This window comes from Poecilia reticulata, chromosome 11 (genome assembly GCF_904066995.2).
Source record: "Poecilia reticulata chromosome 11, P_reticulata-male-v2, whole genome shotgun sequence".
Classification (NCBI taxonomy): domain Eukaryota; kingdom Metazoa; phylum Chordata; class Actinopteri; order Cyprinodontiformes; family Poeciliidae; genus Poecilia; species Poecilia reticulata.
The window spans coordinates 12,297,292-12,323,379 of NC_088840.1; the positions used below are offsets into that span (position 1 = coordinate 12,297,292).

General features: G+C 40.2%; 2 protein-coding genes across 2 annotated transcripts in view; one reads left to right on the forward strand and one right to left on the reverse strand.

Moving 5' to 3' along the window:
- Positions 1–17,380, forward strand: part of elp2 (elongator acetyltransferase complex subunit 2) — a 32,552-nt gene extending 15,172 nt beyond the window's left edge. The window contains exons 11-22 of the mRNA XM_008421806.3: positions 553–684; positions 2,062–2,211; positions 2,537–2,728; positions 3,739–3,808; positions 3,995–4,090; positions 5,090–5,147; positions 7,155–7,227; positions 8,190–8,382; positions 11,564–11,685; positions 11,834–11,976; positions 12,899–13,012; positions 13,791–17,380. Coding sequence (XP_008420028.2) covers positions 553–684; positions 2,062–2,211; positions 2,537–2,728; positions 3,739–3,808; positions 3,995–4,090; positions 5,090–5,147; positions 7,155–7,227; positions 8,190–8,382; positions 11,564–11,685; positions 11,834–11,976; positions 12,899–13,012; positions 13,791–13,986 — 1,539 coding nt within the window. The 3' untranslated portion in view covers positions 13,987–17,380. The remainder of the gene's footprint in view (positions 1–552; positions 685–2,061; positions 2,212–2,536; positions 2,729–3,738; positions 3,809–3,994; positions 4,091–5,089; positions 5,148–7,154; positions 7,228–8,189; positions 8,383–11,563; positions 11,686–11,833; positions 11,977–12,898; positions 13,013–13,790) is intronic.
- Positions 17,381–20,035: 2,655 nt separating this feature from the next.
- The window catches only part of gabbr2 (gamma-aminobutyric acid (GABA) B receptor, 2), a 190,127-nt gene continuing 184,074 nt past the window's right edge, over positions 20,036–26,088 (reverse strand). The window contains exon 19 of the mRNA XM_008421807.3: positions 20,036–24,901. Coding sequence (XP_008420029.1) covers positions 24,736–24,901 — 166 coding nt within the window. The 3' untranslated portion in view covers positions 20,036–24,735. The remainder of the gene's footprint in view (positions 24,902–26,088) is intronic.

The following is a 26,088-nucleotide window of genomic DNA, read 5'->3' on the forward strand; positions in this document are numbered from 1 at the left end:
TTTCATTATTTACCAGACAAATCTATTTTTGTTTGGAGGAAAACGTGGGGTTTATTCAAGTCTAATGAGTCCCATTTTGTATAATTTCTCATCTGAGTTGTCAGCTTAATCTCATTTGCCCTCTTTTTAATTCCCCTCCTCGCTTTCTGCCCACCATCATGAAGTCTGTTAGTTAATGAGACTTTAAGAGAGACTGAAACCACATTTGAGAGGCTTTACTTCATCTTTATCTTTTGTTTTCTTTAAATGTCATTGTTCAGAAGGTTGGGGAAAAACAAACGGTGTACATAGGACTAAAGAGCAGATGCTAAATCCTTCATCAATAACTGTTTAGAAAATGCTGATATAATTAAATGGGTCACCTTTTTTCCACTTTGACACGTATATGATTTTATTTATTTATTTATTTATTTTTGCAAGGCACATTCACTTGATGAGTGACCCAGTAACTAAATGTTCTCCACTACCTAATGCTTTGTTTTGTAAATGTGTTGGAAAAAAAGCAGATGACTCAGTGGTTTGATGCACATTTTTTTTTCTCTTCAAAACCAGGTGCGCGTCGGGGAGGTAGGTGGAAACACTCTGGGCTTCTATGGCTGCCAGATGAGTCCGGACGGCTCGATGATTCTGGCTCATGCTTTCCACGGAGCTCTACACCTTTGGTGCAAGGATCAGGATAAAGAGGTGACAATCACAGCTGTTTCAATACATGTCCTTTAAAATTAAATCTTTTAAAGTTACTCTATCGCCGTTTTTGTAAAATGTGATCTTGGAAAGCAAAAAAAAAAAACTACATTTATGAGAAGTTTAGATGTAGAGTAGCACAGTTTGTTAATTTGCGAGGATCATTGTAATCCTAATCGGTTCAATATCACAGTCACAAAGGTCTGTTTGGATTTAATTATTGGTATTGGTATGGGCTGCACAGTGGCGCAGTTGGTAAAGCTGTTGCCTTGCAGCAAGAAGGTTCTGGGTTCAATTCCCAGCCCCGGTCTTTCTGCATGGAGTTTGCATGTTCTCCCTGTGCATGCGTGGGTTCTCTCCAGGTACTCCGGTTTCCTCCCACAGTCCAAAAACAAGACTGTCAGGTTAATTGGCCTCTCTAAATTGTCCCTAGGTGTGAGTGTGTGTGTGCATGGTTGTTTGTCCTGTGTTACCCTGCGACACAGTAGCGATCTGTCCAGGGTGATCCCTCGCTCGGAACGTTAGCTGGAGATGGGCACCAGCAACCCTCCCAACCCCACTAAGGGACAAGGGTGTAAAGAAAATGGATGGATATTGGTATAATATTGAATTTCAATTCCCATGTATACAGTTTGACATGTGGTTGATATATTTACCTGATACATGTGGTGGCGACATCTTGATAGCGGAATTATTACTTACCTATACTGAGGTACATTAAGTCCAATCATGTCTTTGTGTTTCACTTATGAACAGCCAGAGTTTGTACACTTTGACATGATAGCTTAACTTCTATTACGCCTGGATGGATGAAGTTAGTTTTATCATAATGGCACTTTTTGAATTTCCCATAATTCTTGATTGCTGATCCATGACAGGCTGAAAGGAAAGACTAATACTCTGCAAACAGTATGTTACATCCCCTAAGCGGTCAAAGAAATCTTAGCTGAAATAATAATAATAAAAGGCCAGAATACCAACTTGTTGGTGCATTTAGAATGTCGAGGTGAGTGAATCTTCATCAGTGCAGACAGAGCATCTGCATCGGATGACGGGAAGAATAATTATTATTATGGTTGTATGGTTGCCACAAATGGCAATGAAAACCATTTGTGGTTTTCATTGCATCTTTAATTTCTTATGGACATTTCTTATGGAATAAATTTTTTTTTTTTACATCTCCTCAAAAATATTTTACGGGCCGATTTAGTTTGAGGTCACATGACATGAGCCACAGTACTGAAGAATGAGCCGAGATATCATTTCCTTAAAATCGCACAAATTTGTACCTCACTGAAATACAAGGTCAATATTCAATATTATTATGTCAATTTAAAGAGTAAATTAAACCTATAATTCGTGACGCTCTCCATGCAGGGAGGGTGGAGACCGGGAGTTGTGATATCGGGTCACTTTAATGCTGTCCAAGACCTGAGCTGGGATCCCGAGGGGGAGTTTGTCCTCAGCGTGGGCTCAGACCAGACCACCAGACTGTTCACTCCATGGAGGAAGCAGGACAGCAAACGGGTAAAGGCGGATGCAGAACTGGATTATAAATGATGAAACGGAAAAGAATTGTGATCTAAATGTAGAACGTTTCATTTGATAGAGGACTTTTGACTGAAAAAAAACATACTTTTTCATTAAGTACTACTTAATGCAAGGACAAAGCTAATAAAGACTGTAGCGAGCTTCTTCTCCTAAACAGAAAATATTTAGGTCTGTGCAGCTTTATACAATAAATAACCAAATCCCAATTCTGCTTTTCCTATTTTAGCCACATAATCATATCTAGATTTTTATTATTTCTTTATTCTTATTTATGTTTTTTTTGTGGATTTCAACCCTGCAGGCAACCTGGCATGAAATCTCTCGGCCTCAGATCCACGGTTACGACATGCAGTGTCTGGCCATGGTTGGGCGGTTTCAGTTCGTGTCAGGAGCTGACGAGAAGGTCCTCAGAGTGTTTCAAGCGCCTCGAAATTTTGTGGAGAACTTTGCTAGCATCTCTGGGATTTCGAAAGAAAAGCTTCTTCAGTCCAGCGTAAGCGTCCTCTGTTCTGTGGTTGCGATGCCGTGACATCTCTTGAACATTTCCGCATTTTGTTGAGCTGGAGCCACAGACTTCTGTGTGTTTCGCTGGGATTTTACTTCATAGGTTAGCATAAAGTAGTACATAGTTGTGAAGTGGCAGGAAAGGGGAACATGGTTTCATGCTTATGTATTCACCCCTTTACTTAGTGTTTTGTTGAAACACTTTCTGTTGCTCCTACATCTGCAAGTCTATTTGAGTTCACCAACAGCTTCGCAGACCCAGATATTGAAAGCCATTTGCATTCTTTATTGCAAAATAACTCAGACTGAGTCAGGTTAATGGAGAACATCTGTGAACATTAATTTAAAAAGTCTTGGCCCAGATTCTCAATTGGACTTTTGACCACATGAACATGCTTTGATCCAACCTTGTCATTATAGCCCTGGCTGTATGTTTAGGGTTTGTTGTCAAGGTGAAGCGTTGTACAAAGTCATAAATATCTCACAACCTCTAATGCAGTGTTGTCCAGAGTATATTGAATGCTTTAATTCCTTCCCTAGTTCAACACACCTGCTGCTGCGTCTGATGGTCTTTTTGATGCCGTTTGTTCACCGTTGTTCTCTGACTAACGACTAAAAACTAGACTAGGTAGTGAGAATTAGTTACACATGTTGGATGTATTGTCGTTTACCAATTAGCTGCCTTCCAACTGAAATCATTGCCTCGTGTTTTTATTTTGTGGTGTCTTGTTGACAAGCTGAAAACGAATAAAACACCGCACCTTTCAGATTTTTGTTTGTAAATACTTTGTAAAAACCCTTCCACTTCATAATTGGGCACTGCTTTGTTTTTGTTTATCACCTAAAAGCCACACAAAATTCATTGGAGTTGACGATAATCGTAGCATGTTATAAATGTGAAAAAGTTAGAGGTATAAATACTTCTGATAGAGCCAGAGAGACGGAGACCTAGTTGTTCTGTAAATGTGTCTCCTCCTCCATCTGTCTGCGTTTTCCCAGGGCTCAGCCAGCCTTCCAGAAGGAGCTAGCACACCTGCCTTGGGTCTTTCCAACAAGGCCGTATTTCAAGGTAAAATACTTTCCCAGCACAGCAGTTAAGTGTTTCACTGCTCCTTCTGGGGGCTCCGTTTTATCTTATAATCGCTTTTCATTCAAAAATCAATTTCACTTTAACTGCGTAGTTGGAAACAGCTGTGCCCAATCTGGTTTAGAAAGGTTTGCTCGCTGTTTTCATTCCATTGATGTGAATTTACAGGCGACCTTGTCCTGAAGACCGCCGAAGAAGGGGAACGGTTCAGCAGTATATCTGACCAATACCAGGAGTCGTATTTCCACCCGCTCAGCCTGACTGGTACTGTAAAGCTCATATTTATCTTCAAATGCGATAAACCCTCCAGATTTAAAAGGGGGAGGACGGGGGTCTTATCTTTTTGTACGACAAGAGGCAGTGATGGCAGCTAAAATGAAGAATTTGGAGGGAAAAAAAACATGTTAATGAAATCACTGGTTGTGCACCTCTAAGTAACAGAAATCTTTTGGTAGGGAAACACGTTTTATGATTTGGATAAGATTGCCTTGAGAGGCCAAAATTCAAAATGTACAAGAGCCAAACAACGAAGCATTTTATTCCCCCTGGACTGGAGGGTGTTGAGGGCTGTCATCAGCATGAGTGAAGCCGCTACTTAATCTGCAATGCTAATTAGAAAGCAAGCTTATGGGACTGCAAAGCTTAAGTATCGATAACCCCGGGGTGGTGGGGGATCTACAAAGTGTGGCAACTGCTGTTAACAATGTATTTTCTCTTGTTAGATTGGCTTCTGCGGGCAGGAAGAGTGAATAATTAGGTCTATATGACGAGCTGATGACCAATAACTAATAGGACAAGGAGCGTACTTTTCTATTCCATTAAACTCCACGGCAAGACATCATTGTACAGGATCTGTTACTGAGGGCAACATTTGGGTCTTGCCTTGAGTCCATCGCCTGGAAAACTCATTAAGGACTGAAGAAATTTCAAACCAAATGAAAACTGTGAACGCAAAGAAACTTTTGTCTTTCTCTCACTGCAGCATGTAGCTTTTAATTCAATTTCCTTAATGGTGCTCGTGCCGTTTCTTTTCCCTTTTAAATGATCCTCCTGTTACATTCGGGGTCTATTTATCAGTCTTTAACAGTACAGGGATTTATGCAATGGAAATGTATTCATTTGAGTACATTCCAAACATTTTTTTAACTCCATTTAAAAACCAGAACAACCCAGTTTTTAGAGCCTCGCAAGTGATATTTTTAAGGATTTTAAACTATGTTGTTCTCATGTTTGTGTGCGTCTGTGGTTGTGTGGACTTAACAGAGCCGCCCCCAGAGGATCATCTCCTCCAGAATACACTGTGGCCCGAAGTCCAGAAACTGTAAGTATCAACTTTATTTCTTTTCTGTTTGGTACCTGCTGTTAAACGATTTCGAAACTTTTTTGTCTTCGATTTTTAATGTCGTTTCTCACAAATTATTTGTCCGTTGTTTACACCGACCTTCACTTTAATTTAAAGTAATGCTGCTGTCATTTCAAATTAGAATCCATAACTCTAGAGTTGCAAGACCTTGCAGAAGTAATGGTACTCTTTTGATGATTTTCATGTTTTCAATTTTAATATTAGAATTTCCTGTAATAGACAAACATCGAATAGTACATAAATATTAATTTGAAGGAAAAATATCAATGGTTTTCAATTTTTAAAGGAAGAAATTGCCTAGGTCAGATGAGAACAAAATCGACTTGCATGCGATACGTCGTGCGTGGAGGAAAACTAACACTCATGTGTCTTAGATTCTGTTAGGTTTGCTGTATTATACCATGCTTCTCACGGCTAGCTTTTTAACTACGACCAGCTCTTGTGAAGGATGCAGGCGTGCTGTCGATTCTTATAGATCTTCACGCTCCTCAGGATCCATGTAGTTAGTCTTAGCAGTACAGAGGTTGCTGCGTCTGGTCTTGAAGCCTTGGCTGACTGCTCTGCCATCCAGTAGCTGTATTTTGCCTCATGTTATCAGTTGAACTGTTTTACCACTGCGAGTGCTTACAGTACTGCAACTATGTGGCTAATCTAAGAAATATGCTAACAGATTATATTTTGAAACGTATAAATGTAATTTCTTTACATTATGAAAAAAAACAAAACAGTTCAAACAGCAAAACTCCTAATCCCAACTATACGATCTGATGTTTGTGTTTGAAAACATTGTCAGTCAGAGCTTATTGTTATGACTGTGGTATGGCTGATTTTTTATACGTATCGGAATCATGACTGTGTCATCCGTCTCCACTTACACATGCAGTGGGAATTTGCTTTGCTGCTGTTTTGTTTCGTACATCATCTGCATGGAGTTGGTCCAAAGCTTCCCTGGAAATACAAAAATACATGGAAAATGTGAAAAACATCTTGAGATTGAATCTGTATGTGATAGTTTGTCTTGAGGATGTTCATTTTGTTGTATCCAGAAACATTTAAGAAAATATGCATTAGTGTTTAAAAAAAAAAAAAAAAAAAAATTCAAAATCAGACATGGGAGCCTAGTGTGGCCTAATGTTACTCTTAAGCAAGCTGAGGGACTTTTCCCTTTGTTTTGCCAAAAGCATTTATTGTAACTGAGTGAGTGATTTCTAGAGGCTCCTCAATACTGTTCGCCCTCTTTTCTTGTCAGCCAGTCAGAATCCACCTTTGAGCCGTCCCGTGAGCCTCCTCTCCAGGATGGATATATTGTCTCCATTTGTTGCCAATGCTAAATCCATTTACTAGTCAATCTTCCATAAACATGACGTATGGCTCAGCCTTTTATTCGAGGTGTGGACATCATCTGTGTTGGAAAGCAGTTTTTTTTTTTTTTTTCTGCCTCCATTTGGCTGCACCTCTTGAATCATTTAGTGCATAATAGAAACATTAAAATGAGTAAGTGGCCACATTATTTTTGTGGCATAAATAATGCTCTCGCCATCCTGGCCAAATTACTGTCGTTTTTAAAAGCTTCCTGGTAGAGAAAGATGGGAGGGTTTTTTTCTTTCTTTTTTTTCTTCCCCCTATCGAACTGCAGACTGTGATTTTAGTTTGTTGACATTTTAAAATGACCGGGGTGATGGTGAGCTAAAAACGATTAGGTTTTGACTGACTGGCTGCTCCATTTGTCTTTTTTTTTCAAATTATTAATAATTTCACACCATAATTATTTACCAGTTTTCAAATTATGGTGCTCAGAGTTTTAAACCTGGTGTTTAGAACAAGTCGGATGATCGCTTTTTCTCTCTCTCTCTCTCTCTGTCTCTCTCTCTTTTTTGCCCTTTGTCTTATCATCTGCCTGTCCTCCCATATCTTTCAGGGCTGTTAAAGATTAATCTGAGAATGATTGCCCTTCTTTATCTCCAGGTATGGTCATGGATTTGAGATGTTCTGCCTCGCCTCTGACAGTGCCAAGACGTTGGTTGCATCAGCATGCAAGGTCAGTGTTGCAGAAACAGACTGGCTCGTAGTTTGGATTACACGAATCTCCTGTGCGTTACAGCATTAGGTCAGAGAGGAAATGTTCTTTTATGGTACACATGCTTCACTTCAGGGTGTGAAACCTATCAAGCACAGTCCCACAAAGGTGGCAGCAATCAATAATAACGTTTTCTGCCTTCCACTGGCATAAATCGCTCTTATTCAGTTTCAGACATTTTCTGATTTATGTTGTTTGTTTCTATGCTCAGTCTTTTTTCTTTTTAAATCTCTGAATCTCTATATGTTAGTTTGTTTTAAATTACTACCAATTACAAATATTAAAATGTAAGTTAAAATCCGTCATTACTTGGCAGGCCATGTAGAGAGCGAAATTGTAATTAAAAACAGCATTAAAGAAAGTACTTACAGGAAAAGTAGGAGAGAGAATTGTACGACCCACAAGAGAGTATATAGCGACGAAAATTACAGCTCTTTTCTTTTTTTTCTGGATAATTCTACACAGTTTAGAAAAGAAATGGGGATTTTTAAAAAAAAAAAAAAAAAAAGCAAGAGAACACTACTAATGATGTTAAATTGAACATGTAAAATTTCAAATACTTTTCACATCAATTTTCAAAAACTTTCTATAAAGCAGGAAACTGCTAAGAGAAATCAGATCAATGAGCACCATATCTAAACATTAGCAGGTTGCACTTTTTAGGCTGAATTCTGTTTTTGAGTGATTAAAATAACTTTCAATTTGGTTTGGCTTATAATTGCTGCAAGACTTTCTGCAGATTACAGAGTTTCTCTGTTATATACTTCTAAGTTCTCAACTTTTGTCTATTTTTATTTTTTTTTTTTTTTAGCGTCCTGGATTTGGAAAACCTCTCCAAAGCAGACATTACTACATCTGACTATATTGTGAATTATGCGTACTGATGTGCTGAATACAAAATAACATCCTCTACTCTTGCTTAGGCATCTAAAGCTGAACATGCAGCTGTGCTGCTGTGGAGCACAGCCACGTGGCGGCAGCTGCAGACGTTGCCGTATCACACCCTCACAGTCACCCAGATGGCCTTTTCGCCTGACGCAAAGTTCCTGTTGGCTGTTTCCAGAGATCGCACCTGGTCGTTATGGAGACGGAAGCTGCCAACACCAGAAAATCCAGGTGAGAAAAGGAAAAACGTGGCTAAATTTAGCCATCACTGTCTCATGGTTAAACAAAGTGTTGAAAATGTTTTTTTTGTTTGTTTTTTTATTCACATGGTCAAAGATCAACTTCCCTAAGGGGGGATAAAAATTTCACAGCAACACAAATGTCCCACTAATTACCTACATAGCAATGGAACAGGAAGGAAGATTGTGACCATCTGTTCTGAAGCACAGTTGTGTGATTTTTAGTTACTCAGATCCAAACCGTAGTGATGCTTTTAGTTATTTTCTAGTGCCAGGTTGGTGTGACGTGTAAAGTAAAGAACATCTTGTATTATTTCTGCCATCCATATTTCAAGTGTTTTGTCACACGATGGCATCAAGATGAATATTTTCATAATCCTTTTTTTCTTTAAAACTGTTTTACTATTTATTTCTTCTTCATAGTTAAATATTTGAGATCATTCTTCAAATTTGACTATGAAAACAAAAAACAATTAAAAAAACTAAACTTGGCCCTGGAAGCTGTTTTCAAATTCAAAAAATAGGGATCCGAACTAGCATGGCCTTTTAAAAAAATGTCAACTTTGGAGGAAAGCGCGATGATAACTGAGGAGTCTTTCAGCGATGAGTCCTAAAAGCAGAAAATACTTTTTCACAACACTGTCAAAAGTTGTTAATAAACCTCCAAAAAAAAAAAAATCCACTGAGGTTTTCTTTTTTTATTTCAGAAATTTGGGCAGATGTGAAGTTAAACTGTTACCATTAACCGTTAGGCGATAATTGTAGCTATTAAATGCAGTGCAACTCGGGATGAGATAGCAGTTCTTCACGGCGCTATGTAAATAAAGGTAATTAAAAATCCGTTTGATGGAATTTCAACATAATAAGACAACATCGGAGTCCTTTTGTCAGACACGAGCCATTTCAACTCAAATTAATTACATTTGTGCCAAATTAAATTTTATTTAATTTAATTTGGAAGGACTCCACTAATTTAATACTGTGAAGAGCCACGCAAACGATGTGTTGATTGAAACTCGGCCAAAAAGGAACTAACTCAAGAATGACTATTTTTAAAGATAACTTTTACGATAAGACACATTTTTCTCCCAACTATTCCCACACCATATAAAGCCAAATCTGCTTCAAGAGTTATTCATACCCATTGGAATTTCTTAGTTCTTGCCATGGCACAACTCCAAACTCTTCTACAACCTTAATTAAATTCAGTGCAGCCAGTTTAGCCTTTAGAAGTGATCTATTTAGAAATCATCCACCTGGGTGTAATTCATTAACAGTCGCTTCTCCGTCAGGATTGTCAGACGACGAACTACGTCACGAAGACCCAGAAAAACTAGATGTAGGTTGAAATTCATGCCTATCTTTCTAAATATATTTCCTAAAATCATTATCTTTTTTTTATCCATCTATCAACAAAGTGAAGTTCTGAAGTGTTTTTATAGACTTGTTATATTTCGAGGCTCTGTGCTTCTGGCAGTCACAGGATTAGTTTGCTGGTGATGGCAGACTGTGATTATTGTTTGGTCTTTGTGCTCAGAATTGCCACAGTTTGTCCATTTCTTGAAGAAAAGTTCTCTTCTGAGGGATGAGAATCATTGCCAACTTGAGAAATAACGTAGCCATCACCACACTGTTGGATGGACGTACCTGAACTTTGAACCCCCACCAATGCGTTTCCTGTAGATATAACCTACCTTGCAACTTTACCTTACATTGTAACCCCGTGTTATCAGTGCTTGTTTTCGTTAAGCAGTCTCTGTTATTAACAGAACGAAGAACAATATGCTTACAGTCTGAAGTAAACGGAAAAGCAAGCTCTACCGAACCTGTATTTCTGTTGGCCTTCTCGGCGTTTTAGGGTCCCAGTCGTAAACCGAAATGCGTCATTGATGAGCTAACTCGTATGAGGAAAATCTCTGCTCTCTAATTCAGACAAATAACTCAATCCTGCATTGACGCTGAGCGAAGCAGGACATTTAAGCCCAGAGGATTACCTCCCACCTTTCCTGGGTCTCAGCGTTTCTGCTGGCTGCCCTGCCTTGGCCTTAATGTGCGTTGACAGAGGGGATAACCAGGCCCGCGTTTTCTGTTTCGCCTGTGCAGCGGCGCTGCATGGAGGCGCAGCGGCGCGTGCGTGTGGTTTAAACAGAGGAGGCTGAGCGAGGGGAAGGTCGGGACTCCCGTCTGCTCTGCTTGACTGCTGAATCACTCAAGGTGATTGTGGAGAATGCAAACACAGCCTCGCCGGCTAGACGGGGGAAGGTTAAACGAAGTCACCGCACATCACACAAACTGACTTCCTTCTATTCGCGTGCCTCCCGTCTGCGCGTTTTTGTCTGACGCCTTTGTTTTCCCGCGTGGGTTGAGCACCTTCCCCCCACCCCACCGTATCATATTATTCAACTTATTTGTGCCCTTTTCTATGTTTTTGGTGTAATTACGTTCAGCTCCGTATTGCTTCACTCTGGACTCCCGGTGCCCTTCTTTTTCTTTTCTCTCTTTGCGAGTAAATAAGTCTCGTTGAATAAAGAGCCGTCCCGTCCTTCAGAGCCCCGCTAATGGACAAAGCTGCTGCACACGTTTGCCCCCTAACAGCAAACCCGTGAATGTGCGCTTGTTTTGCTGGAGGAGAGTGTTTTTAAAAGCATCACAAAATGCTCAGCTCGGTCTTTTGTGTTAACTCCGAGATTTTACAGCTGCGTGTACCTGCCCGATTAGTTTTGCGTGCGTGCGTGCGCGCGCGCGCGTACGGGCGCCGGTGCAGAGCGTGACGACTGCAGACTCACAGACAGACAGGCAGCTGCCGGCAGCATACAAACAAGCTCTCTGGGGGAAACCAATCTAGGCTCTAAAATGGTTTAGGCCTAGGAAATGAACAGCAATGGCTCATAAACCAAAACTCACTGAAACGGAGGAGCTGGAATGAGGTCCTCCGTCTTGTGGGGGTTGTTTATTTGTCACCCAGGAGAGGCTTTGGTGACCGCCGAGCAGGGATGCAGACATGCTGATGTGATGTTGTAATAATCATAACAGAGTTTGGCCATCAACTCATCCTCTCTGCTGAAAGGGAGATAAATGAAACACGTTACTTGGCCTATGACGCCTTTTTTGTCTTGGAGATGAATAAAATGTTCCCTTGTCGTCAGCCTTCCCGTTTGTTCCCCCCCACGCAGAGCCCCCGTTCTCGTTGTACGCGCACACAGCCAAGGACACAGCCACGCACAGCAGGATCATCTGGTCGTGCGACTGGAGCCCCGACAGCAAATACTTTGTGACATCCAGTCGGGACAAGAAGGTAAACATCAAGTCTTGATCCAGTTCCAAAACCTCTGAATGTAATTTGCTTTGAAGGTAATGAAGTAAGGAAACCAGATGGCTGCAAGCGAGAGGGGAGCACTCCTCGACGCTCAGGCAGGGTTTCCGTGTGTTAACGTGTTGTTTAGGTGATCGTGTGGGGGCCGTGCGTGCCGGAGAACTCTGAGGAGCCGGCCTTTCCTCCGGAGATCAAGCCGTGTTCCTCCATCTTGGATGTCGGGGATTCTGCTACGGCCGTAGCCTTTTGTCCGTCCCTCTGCTCTGACTGCAGGTACATGCTGATTCAGTGCTATTAATACTTTCTTGTAAATATTTTCACACCTCTGCATGTTTTTTTTGTTTTTTTGAAAACATTTTGTCACAGTATTGCTACCAACTTGAGTGTATCTTATTGGAGATTTATTGGAGAGAAACACAGTTATTGGGATTTGGAAAGAAAACAACACATTCAATAGTATATATATATATTTTGCAAATAAAAACCTAAAAGGTTTGAAATGCGTTTTTTTTTTGTTGAATCCCTTTTCTCTGATACCAATGAATAAAATTCCATGCACATAATTGAAAATGATTTGTAAATTGCAAACCTGGCCTTTTCTGATCGAAAGCCATAAGAAGCTTTAGCTTACGGTTTACCTTAAATTTCCTGTTGCAACAAGACAAAAATGTTTTAACACAAAATAAAAATGTAAACAAAGCTACTACTTTATTGCCAGGTTACTATTTATTCAGTTATTTTCTGCTTTGAATCCATCAGCTGTTCTCTTTTTTTTCCCGGTGAAACCTAATTTATTCATCCGTGCAGAAACTTTGTAAAAACAACCAGAACCTTCCGTTTCATCTGTTTATTTAATTCCCTCCCACATGTGAACAAACTGATGTGTTCTTCCTGTACATTTTTGAAACAATATTTAAGGAATTACAATTGGAATTACTTTTTTTTTATGCCTTAAGAAAAAAAAAATGGGAAAAAACAAAGATTCTGACACAAAGGATCATAATTCACGCATGAAAGGGTTAAAGATGTTTACTCCTAATTCATGTTTTCTAAAAACAACCACCTTGTGATTCTGCAAAATGGCATTATCTAAAAAAAAAATAAACGAAATGTAAGTATGAGGTTAAAAAGGTAATAAGAAGATTCTGCTCTACAGTTAATAGACCTGCAATTTGTTCTCTTCTGCATTTCACAGCTACTTACTCGCAGTTGGTCTGGAGTGCGGACAGATCCTGCTCTACAGGTGGAGACCCGGTCAAGAGGGGGTTTCAGGGAGTGACTGGATTAGCGGTGGTGGGACGGACACCTTGTATCCTTCCAACAGGTGTGCAGGTCCTAAATGGAAGCAGACGGGCTTCGGATCGACTCCGAGCTCCGATACGATTCTGTTTTATAGACTCAAGACTCGACTTAGACTCTGGGTCTCTGTCTTTATCTGTTTTGGTGTGGAGTGAAATTAAGTCTGTATGTAAGTCACAGACCACAACTCTTTACAGGTGATCAGGATCATAAGGTGAGTTTTTTTTGTTTCTTTTTGTTTTGTTTTTTTTAGCTTTGTACATTTATAGAGTTTGTTCACTGATTAATTGCTTATAACCATCTGTTAATGCTGGGTAATACGCCTCAAGCCCTTCTCGTTGTTTCTGAACAAAATAAATGTTCCTCTCGCGTCACATTTGCAAACAGTAATTTCTAGTTATTAAAAGTAAAAATTTCATTGCGAAGAAACAAGGCAGCAGATACAAACCAGTACTTCATTGTGCTTCGGTGTGCTGCCTAGTTGCCCTCTGTTTTTATCCAGACAGTATTTTTCTTGTGACTTTATATTAGACGACCCGGTCTCCTCGGCTAACCTCCCCTGCTGTTTTACAACCGCCCCGTATTTTTCTCAGTTTGGCAATTTTCTGTATGAAACGATATCAGGTTTTTACGTCCCAGGTGAAACATTCAGGTGAACTTTTTATTACTTTTATTTTTTTCCCCCTCCTGCTGATGATGACAGATGGGAGCCGTCTGTACAGGATGCGTGCTGGATATTTGTCTACGTTTTTGTCTGTTGTTTCCCTTCATCAAACGTCCTTTCAAAGACAAAGCCACACGCTGGCGGTGAAGCGGCTACGCTGGAGGCCGCGCGCCGGTCGGGCCGGTCTGGAGAACGGCGAGATGGATGGGCCGAGTGACACGGAGAGAAAACTCGAAGAGAAGAGCTCCTGGGTCCAGCTTGCCAGTGCCGGCGCCGACCACTCTGTCAAAATCTTCAGCGTCAACAAACGGGCTCTTTAGCACCGCCAACCACTGACTCTATTATGTCTGTTGCAAGGAGAGAGAGAGAGAGAGAGGCTTGGACTGAGGGCCAGAGGCCTGTGTGGGCCACAGAGACCACAGCTGCTCTCTCCCAAACCATTCAGTCCCTGTGACAGCGAGTTAGGCCACGGGTCAGTCAAAGGACAGAACCTGCTGCACAAAAGCCCCGAAGTCTGTCTGCACAGAGCCAAACGGGTTTGATGGGTGGAAGCGGGAGGGTAAAAACACCAGAGCACCGCAGGGTGGCATTTGGTTTGGATACTTTACAGAGGAGAAACCTTTGCTCTCTATCTAGTTGCAGGCCTATGGAAATATTTGTGTTGGACTGAATTCTTTAAGACGACAACTTTGTAAAAAAAAAAAAAAAAGAGCTTTTGTTGTTGCTTGTGAATATCTTTTTTTGTATTGTCATAATTAGGTTTTCACTAAATTAAGAGAAATAAGAAATGTTTATTGGATACGTTTTGTGATTATTTTATTATTATTATTTATTTATTTTTTACATTTTCCTTCTGAATTGTGTTCAGACCTGTAGCCCTCCTTTGTAAGTCTGAAATCAAGAATTATGTAAAAAAAAAAAACAAAAGAAAAGAAAGCAAAAGGCATGTAAATAGCCTAGAGTTGCAAAAGTTCTGCCAGACATTTAGGAGGCGAGATTTCCATAGTCACTGCCTTCCTACCACATTGCTAATATTAATTGGCAATGTGATCAACTGATTTTCAATTGCACTGCACAATAATTGGGATCAATTTAAACTGACTTTGCTTGAATCCTGTGATGCACTAGTGGGTGCCCCCTCAACCCTGCAGGTAGGTTGGTATAGACAACAGATGAGTTGATATCAGGACCAGGGTGATGCTATGTGATTGGATTTTATTGGAACAAATTGACTAGGTTCAATCTGGGTTCCATATGAAATATGAAGTGGAACCAAACGGACGGCTTCTGTTGTCATGCAGCACAACATAAAAGAAATAATTTAGCGAATGCAACAAGTGACGACATTTTGTACACAACATGGAACTGGAGCCTCAATGCAGGAAGAGAATAACACTATTTAAAAATATTAGTCAATTTGAAACTTGTAAGGACGCGACGGAGACAGAAACGGTAGTGCCAATGTCGTAAGACATTATTTTGAAAACCAAACAGTCTGACCTCATCAGCTGTAATTTAACTAATTGAGTTTTATTAAATATGTATTACCAAATATTCTGTTCAGTCACATGGAACATGTCCAGTTTGCTCTTTGAGTTTGGTGAAAATATGCTTTTCAAGGACAATCCATGTCAGGAAATTTACTCTAGAACCAGCTAGGTGTGCCGTCACCATTATCAATCCATCATCTGTACCCGTTGGTTTGTGTGAAGGGTCACCTGTCTCCAGCAGCCATTGGACCAGAGGAGGGGTACACCCTGAACAGCCCATAAAAGGGTAACATGGTAACACTCTCACCAAAGGATGTAACATGCAATGTTTTTGGGGCCGTGGATGGAAGCCAGAGTACCTGGAGAGAACCCAGATACACGCAGGGAGAACATACAGAAAGACCGCAGGCTGGGATTCAAACCCAAGAGCAGTCTCTCCCTCGTGTGCCAGCCATGAATTTATCTGGGGGCAGTGGTGGCCTGTAGCCTTATGTCTGTCCATTCACAGATATGAATCTGTCCATTCATAAATCCAGATTAATAAATTCAGACAGATTCATTTATCACAAAAGCAGAGAACTACTGCTCTTGGAGTAGTTCTCAGTTTTTAAAATTATAGAATGGCTGACGTTATGCACTTTTTTTTGCAGGCTTGTGGAACAAGCACTTGACCACCTTTTGGGTGAAAATATTTTGCCATGACTTGGTGCAGAGGATGTCACTTGCAGAAGCCCTTAAATGTTAGAGATTGATCATAAAAACGGGGACTAGTGGCACAGCAAATAAAGCCACTGATGAAGGTTGCTCAGGCCTCTCGAGTCCTGCTTTAGAAAAGAAGTAAATGAGAAAATATTTGAAGATGATTATGTTGTTATACCTCTGAGTCAGCCATAGCTCTCTCAGGGTTATAGTCTGAGATTATAATGGGAAATAAGAGCACTGTTTTTTTTTTTTACGCTATTGAAATGACATTTCATGCTTTTATTAGACAACCAAAGCCAGCATGGCAGGAAGATGTTTTAAAGAGGAAGCAGTTTGCCTTTTATTGTTAGTTTGTCTAATCTGCACGTGTGTGTGTGTGTGTGTGTGTGTGTGTGTGTGTGTGTGTGTGTGTGTGTGTGTGTGTGTGTGTGTGTGTGTGTGTGTGTGTGTGTGGGGTGTGTGTGTGTGTGTGTGTGTGTGTGTGTGTGTGTGTGTGTGTGTGTGTGTGCGCGCGCTCCCGTTTAGCTGGTTTTGGGTTTGGAAGAAAACAGCCCTAATCTTACGTTTAGTAGCAGAGAGGGGAGATCCATGCGCAAAGTTACACAGCCTTGCAAAACTATGAATACCTCTTGAGCTTTTTTTTCACATTTTCGTCATGCTACAAACTTGAAATGCTTTCAGCATGTACATCTTTACTTCATCATTTAATGCAACAATTAAAACTCCACCTTCTGATCTATTTTATGGCTGTTTTTAAAATCACCACGTCGATTATTTATCGATACCGTCTCTTCATTCTGCCAGCAGCGCTGACTAACTAGTGCAATCAAAACGTAGACAAAGTTGCTGCCGTCCATCCTGTGCAGCGACTGGCTCCCCTCATGCACTTCAATAATTCATCAAGCTTAATGTTCGACTTTCATTCCCCATGTATTATTCCCTCTCTCCCGTCTTTCTTTCTGACGTCAGCAGGCGTCCCTCTCGCTGTGTCTTTTGTTTGTTGTGCAGATTAAGAGCTTTTAACGTTGAATGGGCGTCTCATCGCATCACCTCAATTACCTGCGTTTTTATTTGCTGCCTTTTAATATTTATCATATTTTAATATTTAGCAGTCATAAATCTGAGGGAACAACAATCGTGTGTTGACAGATAATATGAAGTCCTGAGGGGGGAGGGGTGGGATTACACCCCCATTAAAATGTTGTATTTGCTTTTAGGAAATATTTATTTCAGATCCAATTTTTAATCTTTGCAAAATAAATTTAAAATATGTCAAATTTGAAGATTTTGATTTTGGCAATCGGCACAGAAAATATGTGTTGTGGTACAGAAGCTCATTGTTGTGTTTTTGCTGAACAGTGCATCTTGGTATCACCAATGAAACATGTATATATACATATACAGGGTTTCCCCCAGTGTATTATAGGTCTGGCGGCCCGCCATGCTTTACTAGCGCCACCGCCAGGCTAAGCCTTTCTTGTTATTTATCTTTTAAGGAAAATAAAATAATCGCCTTTTTTAAGCCGGATTGCAAGTGTTTCTGTTGTTCCGAGCGTTTCACTATCAGAGCAGATTTATTCCTAAAATATATGTTTATAGTTTATGCATTTAAAGCCGGACCAATCACACCGCTGGGCCTCTGCGCGTTGCCTCGCGCGCTGCAGCAGCTGGATGTCTAAAGTTAACCTCAGCGCTGATCCCACACTCCTCCTTTCACTCGAACTGGACACAGACTGACCGCTATGGATATTTACATCAACCCCCTGTGAGGAATTATGATTAGTTATGAGGAGTTATTGATTAAGGTAAGAGTTTAAACCCACCGCAGTTAGCTCTGGTTGCGCAGCTCTACCTGAACCGCAGGAATAACTTGTAGTCGCGCTTTCAGAGGTGCTTTGAGGAGCGGTGAGAATGATGTATATTTATGAACAAGACACTATGCGGCGTTTACATCTCAACACGCTGCCCAGCGTTTGGCCCTGTCCTCCCTGTAAAGTTTAGGTCTGTGTTCAGTGGCGGAGCCAGACTTTTAAAGTTGGGGGGGCCAAGGGGGTGCCAGGACTACCTCTGGGAGGGCAAAATTTTAAATGTGTGTGCGCATATATATATATATATATATATATAAGTTTTAAAAAATAGCCAAACTGAATATGTGGTTATTTTTTTAAGCCCCTCTGTCATTTGACAGGTTATAATTAACACCTTTTGACTGGTGCACATGGAGACTTTACGCATAGAGTTTATCACAGAGGAAACTAAAATCAATCAATAAAAAAATCCTTTCTGAATATCATCTCATGGACTCTGAACTAAATGCTCTTTCTGACCGGGAGCTGACAGCGTGTTGAAGAGTTATGGACACCTTGGTTAGGAAGCTCATTGCAAACCTTTAGTTGAAACGGCGCCTTTAACTCCAGTCTCCAGTACAGAACAGAGAAAACTAAAGAGAATGCAATGTTGTTTTAATGCATTTACAGTCTAAACAGAGGAGCCGGCAGTTTACTTTGAGGAAATAAATTAAGGTACAGAAGTTAATTAGATCCATGCGCAGTGCGCTGCACAACCAATGCGGACGAGGCTCCGCCCCTAAGAATTAGACGCAACTCGACCCGCAGTTTTAACAAATGGAGGTGAAGATGTTACCCTCCGCACCCACAAGGAGAGCGATGCTCATAAGGAGCGCGGCAGACGAAACATCTGTCCGTTTTGGAGGAGCAAAACCATGCAAAAAAATATATATACCTATATATAAATAAATAAATCCTGGCAAAAACGCACGCTGTCACAGTATCATCTCTGATCTGATCGCTTTAACGGACCAGAGGCTTTGGAGCGCCTAGCGCAGCTGATCCGCTTCTGCTGGTTTTTCTCCCGCTGAGGGATCAGGAAACGATCAGAGTTCTGCCGTCTTCTAATCACGTCATTTCGTGAATTTTTACCTGATTTCAAAAACGTTCTTGCAGAGAAATAATAAACGTTTGAGGTCTTAAAATGTTTTTTTTTTGAAGGACAACAAAAAACTCTAGCGAATTAAATCTAAAGAATTTATTTGCAAATAATGGTGGAAAATAAGTATTTGGTCATTAACAAAAGTTCATCTCAATACTTTGTTGTATATCCTTTGTTGGCAATGACAGAGGTCAAACGTTTTCTGTAAATTCTTTAAAATTCAGACAAAATGATTTTCTCAATTTTTTTTTCACATTTTGTCTCTCATAGTTGAGGTCTACCTATGATGTCAATTACAGGCCTCTCTCATCTTTTTAAGTGGGAGAACTTGCACAATTGGTGACTGACTAAATACTTATTTTCCCCACTGTATATATATATATATATATATATATATATATATACACACACACACACACCGTATTTTCTGCACTATAAGGCGCACCGGACTATAAGGAGCACCTTCAATGAATGGCCTATTTTAAAACTTTTTTCATATATAAGGTGCATAGAATAGATGCTACAGTAGAGGCTGGAGTTACGTTATGCATCCACTAGATGGAGATGAACTAAAGGGAATGTCAACAAAACAGTCTGACTCCGGTCGGCGAGGAGAGCCTTCAGCGACTGGGCCGGGGCGTGGCCGGACGATGGTCACCCTTCTCAGTTTGTGCACAGCATGTTCGTGGAGAACATGGTGCTAAATGACCTGCAGACGACCTGATTATCAGGTCGGTAGGTAGATAGGTCAGTCAAACTTTATTAACAAACCAGCGCTGTGACAACTATCCCAGTATGCACCGCGCGCTTCTTCTACGGGCGAAAATGAAGTCGGCGGTTGCTTACCGTAGTTGCTAGACCTGTTGTGGCTCAATATTGGTCCATATATAAGGCGCACCGGATTGTAAGGCGTACTGTTGGTTTTTGAGGAAATTGAAGGTTTTTAGGTGCGCCTTATAGTGCGGAAAATACTGTATAAAAAAAGTTATCTTGAGGGATGAATTTGCCATGCGGACCAGAACTAGGCCATACCACTTCATGCATCTAATTTCTTGTAATAAAAATATATTTCAACAGGCAAGTTTACACTATTCATGTGACCATTACCATCTTTATGTTTGCATGTTGATGATCACGCGCTCTTGTAATAATGTTGATTTAATAAACACAGCCTAAAAACGTCGTAGATTTCTAGACACAGCGCAGGAAGATCAAAAGAAACGCCGCGTTATTTTCAGTCACACTTTATTTAACGATGATGTGAAAAGTAAAGGCTGTCCATAACATTCAGACAACAAAAGAAGAATGTTTTTCCCAAATATCCCCAACACCCTGCCCTCCTCATCCCCCTAAATAACAACCAATGGCTCAAAAAGAAATGTTCAGGTGTTCCAAGTGTGATACTCATTTTATACAAGATTTTCATATCTAGACCTCATCTGTACATAACATAGTTACAGATACTGTAAATAAAAAGAAGACTTCAGATTTGTGAAATGTTTCCTATGTAAAAATGAGAATGTACGTAAAGATCTTTACATATACATATATATATATTTATATATAGTTCTCTATTCTTTCTGTAATAAGAAAACAAGTTATTGCCCCTCTTAAACATGTTGCATTTAACATAGGTTTTTGTTCACCATTGTAAAGTTTTTAATTGAACAGAATGCCATGTGGTACCACATATCAAAACTGACAAAACAGTAACAGCATGGACCTTTTGTGTCTCCACGTAATATATATATATATATATATATATATTTTTGTTTTTGTTTTAGTGTAACATATCTTGATTTGTGTCGTTTTTCTCCAGAGAACCCGACAATGAAACATACAAAGATGTCCTCAGATACGTCACTTTGATCTTCAAACTGAGAAGGTAGAAAGACCTGTGGCAAATACAAACCATCAGCATGATGCTATTTATTACAGGTTATTTATGAGCCCTTGACCCACCGCAATTGCATTTGTAAAATTTATTCATTTATGAGAACAACTGAAATAAATCGGAATAAAAAAAAAATAAAAAAGTAGGGCACATAAAAAAAAACAACAAAAAAAAAACACCACCTGATGATCTGCATTTGATATTTTTGGACTGATCAGATAAAATGATTTCGTAATCGTTTGAAATCACATGAGTAGATTATAGTAGGTTTGTTCGATAGCTGCTACCCTTCGTATTTTATTGCCCTCAGTGAACAGGTGCTAAATCAGTAGCATGTTAGATGAGATGATATTTAGTTAGTCCACTGAGCATCTTGGCTTTGACATGTGTGAACTGATCAAGAGGTAATAAAAAAAAATAAAAACAAACGAACGCTTGTAAGGAACTACAGTGGATTTAAAAAGTGTGAACACCCCTGTTGAAAACTCTGATTTTAGGGACATAAAAGATTATTTCATGATACTCTTCAAAAATAAAAATAAAATTCCACCTTTAATTTGGCATAAGTTCTGTACGTTAACTTATTATATAATAACATTTCTGGGCAAATGGTAAAAATATATATAAAAGACGGACCTATATGTGACTCCAGTAGAGAAGTACTGGTTGAGTTATACGTGTGACAATCTCCTGTATTCCCCCAAAATGTCTGGATAAGTAAGATTACTAGTCAGAAGTATTTTCTCCTAAAAATACAAAAAAAATACAAAAACAAAAAAAAAAAACATCCAGGTCTGGATTAAATATTACAAAACCTGGAGGGACAATTTATTTATGTATGCATTTATTTTTTTTAAGAAATAAAACTAAACAAGAACTAAAAGGTGATTTGGCACAAAAACAGTACAGCGTGTCACCAAAACAACACCCACACTGAAACATAGTGGTGGCTGCATGATGCTCTGGGGGTTTCTTCTCTTCAGACTATTAAGCTGCGCTGTTTTTCAAGAACTCCAGTCCCATTCTGACCCAAGCATTTCAAATGTCTTCTGGGAAGCTGAAGATAAAGAAAGGTTGCAATTTCCCAACATCGCACTGAGTCCAATCATACATTTATATCAACAGTAGAGCGACTTCAATATAGATTTTTTTCACTTCTACCCACAAGGTAGAGAGAGTAAATGTGGTTACACCTAAATGCAGCATGTTTTATGATCTAAACACGTTATTGTGCTTGTTCCACCCATAACAGATTGGTACAAGTTATATGTCAGGTTAAAGGTGGTAAAGACCTTTGGTCTGTTTTAGATCAGAAATATGTGACTTTTGAACAGGGGTGTGGACCCTTTCATGATAAAAATCAAATTACAGGTGATATGATGATGAAACAACAGCGTAGCTTTGTCACAACAGTTGCAAAAAACAAAAACAAAACAAACAAAAAAAAAACAGAGGTAACTCTGTGAATTATACATTTTATTTCATGCCGTCTTGAGAAAGCCAAATACCAAATACTCCATACATGGACACCATCATCAGGGTATCAGCAAAGTTGTACACAATCACGTATAATGTAATATATAAAATGTGCGGTTGGTTTTTGTTTTTGCTTCTCCTGAAGGAAGATCCAACCCTCCGGTAACGTCTCCCACTCACATGTTCTGTGATTTGTGATTCTCTGGTTGGCAAAGGTGCAGGAGAAGTCATGACTCCTTTTTGAGGTCTGTGCTTGGGTTGTCCTCCCCCGCCCCCGCCCCCTCCTGCTCCTGTGCATCATAGCAGGGGCCTCGAAATGGGAGGAGCTCAAATCCCCCGATATGTCTGACGGCAGATCCTTGTCTCCCCCCCAAACTTCAGTTCTGAATCCTCCCAACTTTTTCTGAGAAGTGTTCGACTGTATTTGTGGAGAAATATCCTCCGGCTGGAGCGGAGCTTTTCGCCGTGTGCTCCCAAAGCTGTCCTCGGTCACGGACACATGGACTTTAGGTCAGTCTGTGACACATTGTTCGATTTACAGATGATGTGGCCGATGTACTTTGCTGGGTAAGCGCAGTTTCGACCCTTTCGTATGTAGTGTGGGTCTCGCAGGCTACAATATAAGACAACAGGCACGGCGCTCAAGAAACGCCTTAAAAAAATTAAAAACCAAGACACCAATGGTGAAACAATATGCTGAGAACGAACTTTGCCGCTCTGAGTTAAAAAAAAAAAGTATTTTTCCTGCAGAGTCCCCCCCCTCCCCCCCACTTTTGCTTTTTCTCCTGCATTAGGAAAAAAAAATTTTTAACGAAGAACAAGCGATACTCTTGATGACGGTCTTGGATGAAGCACAGCGGCACTGATATACATTACCGTAGCAACCGAGGTATGTTCACTGTTGCTAAGTATGGATTGATCTTTCATGATACTCTGTATTATCTGTGAGAGAAAGAGCCCTGTGTCTGTGCTAAATCACCGTGACCAGCAGTGGTGGCATCGCCGTCTTTGAAACCAGAGCCGCAGACAGGTTCGGGGCTTGTTACTCGAGACTTCGACACGTCGACCGTCATTGCTGCGCTGCTCGTGGAAATTCAGGTTAACCGTTTAGTCCGATCAAGCCGCGGAACTGGTAGACCTACATTTTTTCCATCCAACGTCACCTTTTTTCGCTTTTATCCCTCATCGCAAAGTTTTAATATCAAAGTCTTGTAATTTTGTGCTATTGCTGCACCCCGTCGCTCTAAACTGTGCTGGTAAGACATGAGAACAAGTTGAGATAGACGACTTAAAGGTCTATGAAAACCAGTCTGCAAGCTTCAGTGTGACCCCTCCCTCCCCGCCAGCCATGACTAAGCGCCAACGGTACCTGAATTCACCGGATGCTCTCTTGTTTTTTTTGTTTTTTTTACGTGCACATCTGTGTATTTGAATTTCTTGGCATGTTAAAAAAAAAGAAAGAAAAAGAAAGCTGTGAAACACTCCCTTGGTCTCTTTTTGCTCTATTTTCTCAGAGACCTGTGAAAAAGGCATAGCATTATTGTTTCTATAAAACATGCTGTCTGAAGACGGACTGATTAAATTGTAAAGCATGAAAGCCTTTACAAAGTCAGACAGGAGGTGTTTGACATAAACGAGTCTAGAAAAAATAGCAAAGTGGAACAAAAAAAAAAGCAACGTGCATCTCACTCCGAGTTAAGAGGCAAGGGACCTGGGCAAATTTTGATGCATCTATGCTGTTCGTTAGCTAATATATTAACAGCTATGCTAACAGATCTATGCCTCTGTCATATATCTGATTTGTAGGATGTTATATTTCGTAAGCCGTCACCCTGCCTTTTGTTACAAGCACCACACTTAAATCCTACAAATTTGTCCATTCACAGCATTTACAAAGCTTACAGTACATTGGTGTCAAAAGCGATGATATTTACATTTCTGCACGACGTCGAGAAGCGGACAGGGGACGCTTCCTTTAACGCTCTCTTCTAGTCAGATCTCGAAAAATTCCCCTCGTTGCTCCCGAACTCGCATCCGGTCACCGAAGCAGTGAAATGTTAAAAGTCGGTGTGGCTCACATGTTGCTGCAAGCACATATAGTACATAAAAACAGATAAGAAACAGAAACAATCCCTTTTGAAGCAGATAAGGCTACACGTCAGATTAGGGCTGGTCCACCGCTGCTGCTGGGGTGTCACTGTGCTTGGATATGGGTGTGTATCTTTGTTGTAGATATCTGTGTCTGACTGTGCATATATGTGTGAGCAGACCTAAGCAGGGAGGAAGTAGTAGTAGTTTAAGCATCAACCGTCCTCCCTCACCCCCACACACACAGTTTTTTTTTTTGACTGACGGCATCAGTCCTCAAGAGACCCGAGTGCAGAGGTATGACGAGTAAAACTTTATCCCTCCCCTCTCTCTTTGTTCGACCCCATCTTCTTTTTCAGTCCAAGACGGAATAACGCACGTACGCTGACGATATCAGTCTGTTTGTCGTATAAAAAAAAGAACCATTTGTGTCTCCTCGACAAAGAGCGAAGTGGGGGAGTAGATGAGGCTCACAGCCCAGAGACCATTACCCTGTAGGAAGGGGGCATGTGTCTGTGCCTCGGACTGGAGCCCGGGCTTCCATTTGGACTGGTGCAACTGGCGTCAACCCCTCCTATGGAAGGTAAGTATGCGTGGTGGAGGATAGGCAACTGCAACGACAGTCGACGCTGTATGCTGCAAAGAAGGCGAGAGGGATAGTGTCAGAAAATATAGCACAGTGACTAGTAACATGCAGTATACATGTTAAACATCATTTTACGTGTGCACTTTGTCTGTGCCTGTACCATTAATCTGAATTACTAGATTATTTTTTTAAGCTTTTAGCTGCCTTAAGACCTGCATACTCAATTTTAGTATATTCTGATTTATGTTTTTTTCTTTTTTTTTTTGGTAAATGTAAGGTAAATATATATTCTCACAGAAACCAAGCAAATCTTTTATGTAGACTCAACATATGTCAAATAAAGCAGGAAATGGCAAAAAATATTTATCATATCTTTTCCTGATCTTCCAATTTTGTATTATCTTTACATTTTGCGACCAGCTTTTGAAAATGGGCAGATGGGGCGGGCAATAAGTGACGAATACTTATACTGCTGCCAGATGTATAATGACGGGATCGCCTAGTTGAGCAGGTACCGTTGCCTTGGTCAGTGGTGCTGCTTTGATTTGCGCTTGTAAAGTCTAATTGATCTTGACATCCGTTTGGATCATTTAGGTTTTGGTTCATCAAGCTTCATGGGCTGCTTTCACATATTTGGCCCCTCACACGATTGCTGAGCGTAGATTTGATATTGCATCACTGATTTTAGAAGAGCAACACAAGGTGGGTGCACCTGTGTTCATAAGAATACTTTACACTCTCCCTTAGTAATTATGTCAACCAAGACAATTAATCATCAAACAAATTAATTTTGAAATTAGAACTAGATCTCTTGCTGTTTGTAACTGCACTCTGAATTGGCTTCTATCTCATATGAAACACTGAAAAACTCAGCAAGGATTATTAAATTGTCTATTTAATTTGAGTTTATGCCGAAACGACAACCGATTAGCTGCATCGCGTCACGAAAGCAAAAAGAAAAGCGATTAGATGTCTGGAAAGCCACTGTAAGAAACATTTATTAAAACCAAACTCCTACAGCTTGTTTAGTAACTTTTTAAGATGTCAAAAACCGCATTTTTCTCGGTAAACATGTCAGCCACATGTCGTGTCATTGAAATGCAAATATCCCGAAAAATTACACATTTCAAACTCCCCAAAGTGTTTGGAAAAGCAAGCCTTAATGTTTGTCAAGATTCTTAAAAATTGAAACATTGCGGTTTTACAATAAAGGCTGGACGAGACATGACAAGCAGAT